The sequence below is a fragment of the Carcharhinus amblyrhynchos genome, chromosome 23 (genome assembly GCF_965287045.1).
Source record: "Carcharhinus amblyrhynchos chromosome 23, sCarAmb.v2.hapA, whole genome shotgun sequence".
Taxonomy (NCBI): Eukaryota; Metazoa; Chordata; class Chondrichthyes; order Carcharhiniformes; family Carcharhinidae; genus Carcharhinus; species Carcharhinus amblyrhynchos.
In genome coordinates, this window is record NC_137346.1 from 306824 (window position 1) to 318942 (window position 12119).

The 12119-nt window shown below is 42.9% G+C and overlaps 1 protein-coding gene across 1 annotated transcript in view; it reads right to left on the bottom strand.

Annotated features, from left to right (window-relative positions):
* Nucleotides 1–12119, bottom strand: part of LOC145357476 (integrin alpha-E-like) — a 453795-nt gene that overhangs the window by 290266 nt on the left and 151410 nt on the right. Inside the window, exon 11 of the mRNA XM_080210848.1 lies at nucleotides 10169–10288. Within this exon, the coding sequence (XP_080066974.1) occupies nucleotides 10169–10288 (120 nt within the window). The remainder of the gene's footprint in view (nucleotides 1–10168; nucleotides 10289–12119) is intronic.

Genomic DNA, 12119 nt, shown 5'->3' on the forward strand with positions numbered 1-12119 from the left:
ATGAATGAGTACACTATCAAGGGCAGGAGTCTTGGTAGTGTTGAGGAGCAGAAGGATCTTGGGGTCCGAGTCCACAGGACTCTTAAATCGGCCTCGCAGGTGGAAGATGTGGTCAAGAAGGCGTATGGTGTACTGGCCTTCATAAATCGAGGGATTGAGTTTAGGAGTCGGGAGGTAATGCTGCAACTGTATAAGACCCTTGTCAGGCCTCATTTAGAGTACTGTGCGCAGTTCTGGTCACCTCACTATAGGAAAGACGTAGAAGCTATTGAAAGGGTACAGAGGAGATTTACAAGGATGTTGCCTGGACTGGGAGGCATGCCTTATGAAGTTAGGTTGAGGGAACTGGGTCTCTTTTCCCTGGAGAGACGTAGGTTGAGAGGCGACCTGATAGAGGTTTATAAAATGTTGAGAGGAATAGATAGGGTGGATTCTCAGAGGCTATTTCCCCGGGTTGAAATGGTCGCTACGAGAGGACACAGGTTTAAGGTGCGGGGAGGAAAGTACAGAAGTGATGTTAGGAGTAAGTTTTTCACTCAGAGGGTGGTGAGTGAATGGAATCGGCTGCCGTCAGTGGTGGTGGAGGCGAACTCGCTGGGGTCTTTTAAAAGACTTCTGGATGAGTATATGGGGTTTTATGGGATTGGGGGTTATAGATAGGAGTTGATGTGATCGGCGCAACTCGTGGGCCGAAGGGCCTGTTTGTGCTGTAGTGTTCTATGTTCTATGCCAGATCAGTCCAAAGGTGTGCAGGTTGGGTGGACTGGGCATGATAAATTGCCCCTTAGTGTCCAAAGATGTGTAGGTTAGGTGGATTAGCGTGAGGTTGGGTGTGCTCCATTGGTCAGCGGGTGGAGTCATCTTTGCCATTGTGGGGACGTAAGGAGGTCCGTGCCTGAACTTTGAGGTTGTGGAGCCCTTTAAAAATAGAGCCCCAATCTCAAAAGTGCTGGGCTGGTTGGCGTGTTTCCCGCAATGCATAAATTTGCACCGATCAGGCAGGCAAATCCTATCCGACAGGCACTTTGGTCTTCCCACTGGCATGGACACTTACAGTCTATTTGGTTGGACCACAGCCAACATCTGAAATCACCTAGAACAATTACCCAGAGCGGGAGGCATCTAGCTCCAGGTCAAAAATACATTGCAAACAATAGTCCAATATAAAAGAAATGAATATGGGAGACATTGGCCAGGATTTTCCAGTCCTGTTTCCAGTGTAAAGCGAGGCAGGGGGGGGACTGGAAAATTTGAAAAGCACCCAAAATTCCAATGTATACGTCCCAATACCATGAATTTTCTTTCCTGAGCCGGAAAGTCTATGTCACCCTCAATCTCATTCAAAATTTTGGCAAGATTTACCAGAACGGATCTGGCTTTTCAAGTATTTTCTAAAACTTTTCACTAGGCTGTGGGAATCACACCAACACATCATTCATTTACACCATGGAAAATACTGCATCCACTTACACATAAAAACATAAATAGAAAATAGAAGCAGGAGTAGGCCATTCGGCTCTTCAAATTTGCTCTGCCATCCATTATGAAATTGGCTGATCATGAACTTCAATACCCTGATCCTGCCTTCCTTCCATATCCCTTGATCCCTTTAGCCCCAAGAGCTACATCTAATTTCTTGTTGACGTCACACAATGTTTTGGCCTCAGCTACTCTCCGTGGGAGTGAATTCCACACCTTCACCACCTTCTGGGTGAAGAGATTTCTCCTCACCTCAGTTCTAGAAGGTTTTCCCCTTATCCTCAAACTATGAACCCCCAGTTCTGGACTCCCCAGCATTGGGAACATTCTTTCTGAATCTACCTTGTCTGACCCTGTTAGAATTTTCAAAGTTTCTATGAATCCCCTCTCACTTCGAATATAATCTTAACTGACTTAGTCTCTCCTCATATGACAGTCCTGCCATCCCAGGAAGCAGCCTGGTAAACCTTTGCTGTACTCCCTCTACAGTAAGAACATCCTTCCACAGTTAAGGATACCAAAACTGCACACAATATTCCATGTGTGGCCTCACCAACACCCTATATGAAATAACAGCAACTTTGTGAGGTGACCATCTCCCCGATCGCACAGCCAACAGAATACTGCTCTGGGATGGCCCCAGTTCTAAAATCAAATTGGTCTATTCATATCTCTGTCGGCTGTCATGATATTAGAAAGATTATGTTGGGCTCCAATATTAGATATAATATGGTACATGCCATACTTCATTGGGTCACCTGACCTGGGAGTCAGAGGTCAGATAGAACATGTAGATGTAGGATGCGGGCCTGCAATTCTGCACATATTTTGTTCTTAATAAAGTTAGTTTACTTAAAAATATTGGTCATCCTGCAACATGAAAACAAGATATGGGGCAGAAATTTCCTGACCTATTTGCCAGGAATTGTAGACGACAGGACATGGACAGTGCAAAGGTCCATTGACATCAGGCACAGTCTTCTTGCCATGGTGTCAGAACTGGGACAAATATAACAATGGAGATTCTGAAGACACCAACAGAGCTTAGTTTGGAGGGAAGCTTCAAATCATAGCTCCCAGACCAGAACAACTTTACAATCTGCATCTGGTTTTAATTATAAATTGACCAAAAGTCACTGGGGTAGAATTGGCTGCAGTTGATATTACCTGAAGGGGTGACGAAGACGAAGATAATTATCAGAGTGGTTAAGCATTTAAAATTGCCAGCAATGCAGTCAGAATCATTAAAAATGGCCAGAATTCAAGTACAAATGAAACAGCTTGAATTAGAAGCAAAAGCAGAGGAGAGGGAGGCAATTACAGCATAAAAAGTAAGAAAGAAAGAAGAACAACAAGACAAAAATTGAAACAGCATGTATTACAGGGAATGAAAAAGAAAGATAGAATAGTTCTGGCAGAACAAAAAGCAAAAGAGAGAGGTGAAAGGGATAAAAAGTATTTGAACTTCGGAAACCGGAACTGAAATGTAAACGTCTATTAAAATGGCAGAGCTAAAGGTAAAGTCTAGGGGTAGTGATGAGGATAGTGAGGAAGAGCAAAGCCACTGTAGTTAGTAGCCTGGTGCAGATCTGTTTAAATACGTCCGAGCATTGCTAAGACTTGATGAGAAGGATGTAGAAAACTTTTACGTGTCATTTGAGAAAGTAGCTAAACAGATGAAATAACCACAGACCGCGTGGGTATTACTGATTCAAACAAAGTTGGAGGGAGAGTTAGTGAGGTATTTGCATCACTTTCAGAGGAAGTATCTAGGGATTATGATCAGATAAAAAGCTCAGTCTTGAGTGCATATGAACTGGTGCCAGAAGCCTGCAGACAATGGTGTTTAGAAATCTAAGGAAAGAACCACTTCAGCAAGGCCTTCGATAAGGTCCCCTATGCAAGACTTCTTGGGAAGGTGAAAGGGCATGGGATCCAAGGGGCTTTGGCCTTGTGGATCCAGAACTGGCTTGCCTGCAGAAGGCAGAGAGTGGTTGTGGATGGGTCTTTTTCTGCATGAAGGTCGGTCACCAGTGGAGTGGCCCAGGGATCTATTCTAGGACCCTTGCTGTTTGTCATTTTCATAAATGACCTGGATAAGGAAGTGGAGGGATGGGTTAGTAAGTTCGCTGACGACACGAAGGTTGGTGGTGTTGTGGATAGTCTGGAGGGATGTCAGAAGTTGCAGTGAGACATAGATAGGATGCAAGACTGGGCGGAGAAGTGGCAGATGGACTTCAACGCAGATAAATGTGTAGTGGTCCATTTTGGCAGGTCCAATGGGATGAAGGAATACAATATCAAGGGTAGGAGTCTTAGCAGTGTTGAGGAGCAGAAGGACCTTGGGGTCCGGGTCCATAGGACTCTTAAATCGGCCTCGCAGGTGGAGGATGTGGTCAAGAAGGCGTATGGTGTGCTAGCCTTCATTAATCGAGGGATTGAGTTTAGGAGTCGGGAGGTAATGCTGCAACTTTATAAGACCCTTGTCAGACCCCACTTGGGGTACTGAGTGCAGTTCTGGTCACCTCACTACAAGAAGGATGTGGAAGCTATTGAGAGGGTGCAGAGGAGATTTGCAAGGATGTTTCCTGGATTGGGAAACATGCCTTATAAGAATAGGTTGAGGGAGCTAGGTCTCCTCCCTGGAGTGACGAAGATTGAGAGGTGACCTGATAGAGGTTTATAAAATGTTGAGAGGTATAGATGGGGTGGATTCTCAGAGGCTATTTCCCAGGGCTGAAATGGTCGCTACAAGAGGACACAGGTTTAAGGTGCTGGGGAGTAGGTACAGAGGAGATGTTAGGGGTAAGTTTTTCACTCAGAGGGCGGTGAGTGAGCGGAATCAGCTGCCTTCAGTGGTGATAGAGGCGAACTCGCTGGGGTCTTTTAAGAGACTTCTGGATGAGTACATGGGATTTAATGGGATTGAGAGTTATAGATAGACCTGGTAGGTATGGATATGATCAGTACAACTTGTGGGCCGAAGGGCCTGTTTGTGCTGTAGTGTTCTATGTTCTAACCTGGTCAAACCTGTAGCGAATTTGTAAGGATCAAACAAACTGATTTTGATAGTTGGATAAGGGCCTTGAAAATAGACCCGACAAATGTAGCTCTTAGAAAAACATTAGAATTTGGAGGAGTTTAAAAATTCACTATCCAAAGTAGTGAGAACTCATGTGGAACAGCAGAGAGTCAAAACAGAGAGATTAGCAGCAGAAATGGCAGATGATTATGCATTAGTTCATTAGCCAAGGTTGGTTTCTGACATCAGTTTCAGCCTGTAAGGGATAGAAACTGGGGAAAAGATCCATAGCTGGTGAAGGTAAAGGAGATCTTGTGCACGATAATAAAGACAGCGTACCTCAGGGGGTGGAAAAGAAATAAAAGCCTCAGATGTTTTCACTGTAATAAAGTAGGACACACAAAGATGGTGGTTTAGGAAAAGCACTGGGAAGACAGATGTGTTGAAACAGGACAAGCCAGTGGGGTTTGTTAATGTGGTAGAGGAAAGACTAATTGAAATGAAGGAGGTGCAAAAGAATGTACAGCCTGGTCAGGATTTGATTGATAAAAAAGTGCCAGATCTTGTTGAAGCATTTACTTGTGTGGATAAAGTGTACTCATGTGTATCAGGAGGAGTAGGGAAAGAAGTCAAAATTTTAAGAGATGTATACGCAAGTCAATCTTCGATGGTAACAAATGAGGAGTTGTGTAGTTTGGAAGGATTATTGCCAGATAAGGTGGCAATATGTGGAATTCAGGGTGAGAAGAGTAATGTTCCATTATATAAAGTGAGGTTGGAGAATCCAGTGAAAAGTGGTGAAGTGGTAGTAGGAGTAATAAAGAAAATGATCTTGTCCAGAGATACAGTTTATCTTGGGTAATGATAAAGCTGGGTCACAGGGGTGAGTGATGCCTACTGTGGTTGAAAAGCCAGTGGAAAATCAAACAACTGACTTCTTGATGGATGCATAGCCTGGGATTTTTCATGATTATGTGGTAACAATGTGATAGCGTACGAATGAAGCAGTGGCATGATGAGAAAAATGGTCAAGTGTTTAGTATGAAATAAGGACAGCAGACCAAGCCATTTCAAAATGCCAGACCCCTGTAAAGCTGACTGACTTTGAACAAAGAAATGACTACAACCAGTGAAGGCCAAATGCTTGGCCTCAGTCTGTTTTGATAAGGTTGACTTCGCACAGCCTGGGTGAGACACCAGGGAAGCCGGCCTTTACACGGTTGACTCCATACACCGTGAGATAACATACGAGACATTAGATAAGGTTGGGGAGGAGGGAGTGACAGAATTTGTTTATTACAAAAATCAAGGCATAAAGGAGTCGCAGAACCAAGGTCGGGGATGAGGGAGTCACAGAATTTGTTTTGTTCAATGTACCACTGCTTGTATTACTAAAATCATGTAAGCTGATAAGAAAATGTATAATTATTGAATTGATCCTTGTAGTAGGCGCAGTCTTGGGATAGAATCAGCAGTTAGTGTGGACTGCTCTCTGTTTCCAAGATTCGGCCATATACTGCATGCAGTTTGGTGATAATAAAAACTAGCTGATTTTTAGAAAAGCAAACGTTGTTAAGTTTAATTATCACAACTCGGGAAACAAGAAATTCTCCAGTCCAACAACAAGGTCACAAAGCCACAGGTCAAGACAAGAGGAGAAATCCAAGAGTGAAGATAAACAAGTTGAAGTTCAATTATCAGAAACTATTTTTGATCAGATGGTTGAAGAAGAAGTGGAAGAGTGAGTCCGTATTTTTAGTTCATAACTGTTGGCAAAATTACAACCAAAACATATACGATCATCCATGATCATCCTCAACAACAATACCTTACAAGGCTGTGTTCTCAGCCCCCTACTTACACTCCTTATACACCTATAAGGTTCATGATGGGAGATATAGGAGGGATGTCCAGGGTAGGTTCTTTACCCTGGGTGGGGAGTGGTTGGGGTGTGGAATGGACTGCCTGCTATGATAGTGGAGTCGGACACTTTAGGAACTTTCAAGCGGTTATTGGATAGGCACATGGAACACATCAGAATGATAGGGAGTGGGATAGCTTGATCTTGGGTTTGGATAAAGCTCAGCACAACATTGAGGTCAAAGGGCCTGTACTGTGCTGTACTGTTCTGTGTTCTATGTTTTATGACTAAGTGACAATTCGATTTTCAAGTTTGCTGACAACACCACCATAGTGGGTGGGATCTCAAACAATGATGAGACAGAGCACAGGAATGAGATAGAGAATCTGATGAACTGGTGCGGCAGCAAAACGAAGGAGATTGTCATCGACTTCAGGAAGTGGAGAACATGTCCCTGTCTACATCAATGGGGATGAAGTAGAAAGGGTCAAGAGCTTCAAGTTTTTAGGTGTCCAGATTACCAACAACCTGTCCTGGTCCCCCCATGCCGACACAATAGTTAAGAAAGCCCACCAATGCCTCTACTCTCTCAGAAGACTAAAGAAATTTGGATGTCAGCTACAACTCTCACCAACTTTTACAGATGCACCATAGAAAGCATCCTTTCTATTTGTATGGATATGGCTCCTGTTCTGCCCAAGAACTACAAAATGTCATGAATGCAGCTCAATCCATCACGCAAACCAGCCTCCCATCCATTGACTCTGTCTGTACTTCCCACTGCCTTGGCAAAGCAGCCAGCATAATTAAGGACCCTATGCACTCTAGACATTCTCTCTTCCACCTTCTTCCTTTGAGAAAAAGATACAAAAGTCTGAGGTCATGTACCAACCAAATCAAGAACAGCTTCTTAGAATCATAGAACCCTACAGTGCAGAAAGAGGCCCTTCGGCCCATCAATTCTGCACCGAACAAAATCCCACCCAGGCCCTACCCCCATATCATACCCACTAATCCCTCTAACCTATGCATCCCTGGATACTAAGGGGCAATTTCTTAGCACAGCCAATCAACCTAACCCGCACATCTTTGGACTGTGGGAGGAAACTGGAGCACCCGGAGGAAACCCACGCAGACAAGAGGAGAATGTGCAAACTCCACATAGACAGTGACCCGAGCTGGGAATCGAACCCAGGACCCTGGAGCTGTGAAGCAGCAGTGCTAACCACTGTGCTACTGTGCCACCCAAGTCTTCCCTGCTGCTGTCAGACTTTTGAATGGACTTATCTTGCATTAAGTTGATCTTTCTCTATACCTTAGCTATGACTGTAACACTATATTCTGCACTCTCGTTTCCTTCTCTATGAACAGTATGTTCCTGTGCACACAAAAAAAACTTACCATTGTATGTTAATACATGTGACAATAATAAATCAAACCAATCAAACCAGTAGAGATAAAACAGTTTTAACAGGAAGCATACATGGAAGAAGAATCTGAGCGTATACCAGAATGTTATTATCTTAAATATGATAAATCTTAAAAATGGCGCCCTCCTGCTCCTATCTTCTATGTTTCCATGTCTTAATGATGAGACCTTTATTTATTCAGGCAGATGAAAAATAGACAGACATCCATCAAATGGTATTCTGAATGGGCTATAGAAAGGAGGTATTGCTGGTAGCATAAGAGGTACCAGTAAGCAGTCATTTGGGATTAAGGAAATTTCAAGCTAAAATACAAAAACATTTTTATTGGCCTGGACTGCATAAAGATGTACTTAGATTTTGCCAGTGTGATGTTAGTATACCTTTAAGAATTGTTTTTGGAATCATGTTCTCTGCAGTTGCAAGCAGGCTTTTAAGTTTACTTTTTCTCTTATTGCAGCTGGACCATTTGCTAGAAGTCCTTTTATTGCTACTTCAATGGCTTAAATTGGGTTTTGTTTATTTTTACTCCGGGATCTTTTATGACCTTGCATTGTGAGGGGGAAGATTGATTGACAAGTCAAAGTCAGGTGGTTTCTCACCAGGGAAAAACAATCTAAGCATTCGTTTACAGTTTTAATTTAGAAGAGGGTGATCATCAGACTGGGAAGAAATGTTTTTTTCTCTCTCTCACCCTAGTGTTGGAAATTCTGCTGTTAGCTTTAAGCAAAAGTCCTGGCCTTCCTGGAGTAGAAAGTCTGCTGTTGGTGGTTGGCTTGCCTAGAGTCTTTCTCTTCTGGATGTTTTGGGAAGCTGTTCTGACTCCAAGCTTGTCTGTGCTTGCCTCAAGTGAACGGCAACATTCAACCAAAGGACTAAATTCCAGTATCAAATGACCATTAGTCTTTGCTGTGTTAAACCTGTGGCAAAGGTTTTGTTTATGGAATTTGTTTTGTTGGAACGGTGTTTGGCTGTTAAGGGTTATACTATATCATGATTTGTTTTTGTTTCTAATTGGTAAAAGTTATTGTTAATTTTCTTTTTATATATGTTAACTGTCTACTTAAATAAACTTTGTTTGATAAAAGCTCCTTAGTGGGACAGTTGTTCATACCTGAAGTGAAACAAATCATGCTTATTCTAGCCAAATTCAAAATGCAAGATTTATGATCCAGGTGAACTTCATAAAACATTTTGGAGGTGAATTGGCCACATACTATTTAAAAGTAGCACATATTGTGGTGAAACAGATAAGAAATCGAAAATTTTTTCTTTTGCTAGTGGAGGTAAGTATTACTATCAGTGGTAGATAAAACTTTTAAAGCAGGGTTTTGTGGGTCTTATAAAATTGAAAGATGTTAGAAGGAAAACTCACATAGCCATGTTAATATGTGCAATCAATATTTTGATAGTGAAGGAAAGCAGAAGGAGGATGGGAAGTGGTTACAAATCATAGTGGAGAACCAAATCCAGATGATTCTGAACTTGACATTCCTCAAATGAAATTGAATAGTGAAGAAGTTATTAAAAATTAGGATAAATTAAGTTACTTTCCAGAGTAAAATCAAAATGACTTGAAAGAGTTATTAAATCACATGGAGAGATATGTGGGAATAAACTGGGAAGCACTAAAATAATTGTGAATGAGGTAGTTGTAGAAAATGCTATTCCAATTGAGCAATATCTATAGATTTAACCCTCTTAAATTGGCACAGGCTCAGAAGGAAAAGTTGATGCTGCTCCGTCTCAGATGCAGTAGCCAAAAGCTTCGATCAAACATATAAAATTGGTGAAAGCAGAGGTGAACCAGCTTCATTTTCATTTTGAAAAGAATAGTTGTCTAGATCTGGTAGAAAAAAGCTTTCTCTCTCACTCTCTCCAGAAGTTTTCTCAAAGCTCCAACACTATTAGCAAAGGTTAAAGCAAGTATGCCTATGTTTTGCTAACTGTGCGTTTTAAGTCCATAAGAGAAATATTGCTGATTGGAACTGATATGGTGATAAGTTAGAACTTAGAGTTGTCTTCTTCCATTTTAAGGTTAAAGATTAAACTAATTCCTTTGTTGTAGTTAAATTGTGTTGTTAAATAAAGTCTGTTTTAATAAAAGCTCCCTAGTTTGTCGGTAGAATAATGCCTGGACAAAGCATCCCATCCTCACATTAATGCCAAATTAGAAAATTATTGAGGTCTAGTTTTGCTTCATAATACACCTTGCAGTTTGAAATGGTATCCGAACAATACTACAAGCAGAAAACGTTCTGATAATAGAAAGGGTGATCCAAATTGCTGACCTGCTGAGCCCTTCTGAAAGACTTTGCATTCTTTCTCAATTTACAGATCGAAGTAAATAACAAGATAACTTGAAGTGATATATCTTACGTTCTTCCCCATCCTTGTTCATGCCATTATTCCCACTGTTATTGTTGTTGTTGTTCCCACTGTTGCTGTGATTTCCAGTGTTGTTATGGCTGGTATTCCCAGCATTGACTCCAGCTACAGCTAAGAAACAAGGGGTACTTTTATTCAAATCATTCTAGTAAAATTATACACATAATCAATTACAAATCAGTAATATAGGAGATTGAAACAAAATGAGTGGAAAAATACAGCAGGTCAGGATAGCCACAAAGAAGCAAGTTAATATTTCAAAATGGACTCAGTAGTTGGACACATGATTGAAGAGGTATGAAGGAATAATTCAGTACAAATTTCCCTCTCTTAGTTCTTCTATGAAAAGCAAAACAGAAAATCCAGATTTTAAACTACAAATTTCAAGACTATCTATACCATTAATGAAAGAAAAGTCACACTATTCCTGTCCCAGTGCTGGTGAAACCTGTACACCAACCCTCTCCCTATCTCAGTGCTGGTGAACCCTTTATACTGACTCTCTCCTTGTCCCAATGCTGGTGAAACCTGTACACTGTCCCTCCCCCTGTCCCACTGCCGGTGAAACCTGTACACTGACCCTCTCCCTGTCCCAGTGCCGGTGAAACCTGTACACTGACCCTCTCCCTGTCCCAGTGCTGGTGAAACCTGTACACTGACCCTCTCCCTGTCCCAGTGCCGGTGAAACCTGTACACTGACCCTCTCCCTGTCCCAGTGCTGGTGAAACCTGTACACTGACCCTTTCCCTGTCCCAATGCTGGTGAAACCTGTACACTGACCCTCTCCCTGTCCAGTGCTGGTGAAACCTGTATACTGACCCTCTCCCTATCTCAGTGCTGGTGAAACCTGTACACTGACCCTCTCCCTGTCCCAATGCTGGTGAAACCTGTACACTGACCCTCTCCCTATCTCAGTGCTGGTGAAACCTGTACACTGACCCTCTCCCTGTCCCAATGCTGGTGAAACCTGTACACTGACCCTCTCCCTATCCAATGCTGGTGAAACCTGTATACTGGAGCAGACGAGTGAAGGAGCAGAGAGAGATAAGATTTTACCTGTTAAAAACCTGTTTAAATAAGTTTAAAGCACTTTGTTCTTTGTAGAACTGTTTAAAGCATTTATTTTATTGTATTTACTGCTTTAAGAATTCTGAGGGAGTGGTTAGAAGGAGTTGTGGGCCAGCCAGCTTTAAATCAGCGCCAGGTTTAAAAGGAGGCCTGGTGTAGACAGAGGGCAGCGTCTGAGCGGGCAGTGGAGTGAGAGGGAAGCAGAGTGAGCAATTAGGGCTTAATATCAAAAGGGCTGGGGAGAAAAAGGGCCAGGTGAGTTCGTGTGGAAATTTTCAAAATTACTGCAGTGAATAATGGAGGGGCATGTGATGTGTGGTTTCTGTATGATGTGGGAACTGGTGGACCCCAGGGTCCTCCCCAGTGACCATGTCTGCAGTAAGTGCAGGTTGCTGGAGGAGCTCCAGCTCAAGGTAGATGAGCTGGCCTCTGAGCTACGGACGCTGAGGCTCATCAGGGGGAGAAAGGGTGCCATTGTCAATGGGGTGCAAGAGACATCCACCCCCCCTAGACTGGCTAACTCTAAGGGTCAGGAACAAGAGGGGGCTGCTGAGAGGAGGAAGGAGGATGGGGAGAGGAGGCCTCAGCCTCTCAAGCTACATAACAGGTTTGAGGTTCTTGCTTCCAGTCTGGATGAGAACGAGGGAGGTGAGGTCGGTGAGCAGACTGCACACGGTACAGTGATGCAGCAGGCCATAGGCAAAGAGAAGGGGAAAAGGAACGTAGTTGTAATTGGGGATAGTGGGGTGAAGGGTATTGACACTGTCCTTTGTCACAATGACAAAGTGCACAGAAGGGTGTGTTGTCTGCCTGGTGCTCGGGTCCGGGATGTCGCATCTGGGCTGCAGAGGAACCTGGAGTGGGAGGGTGAGAA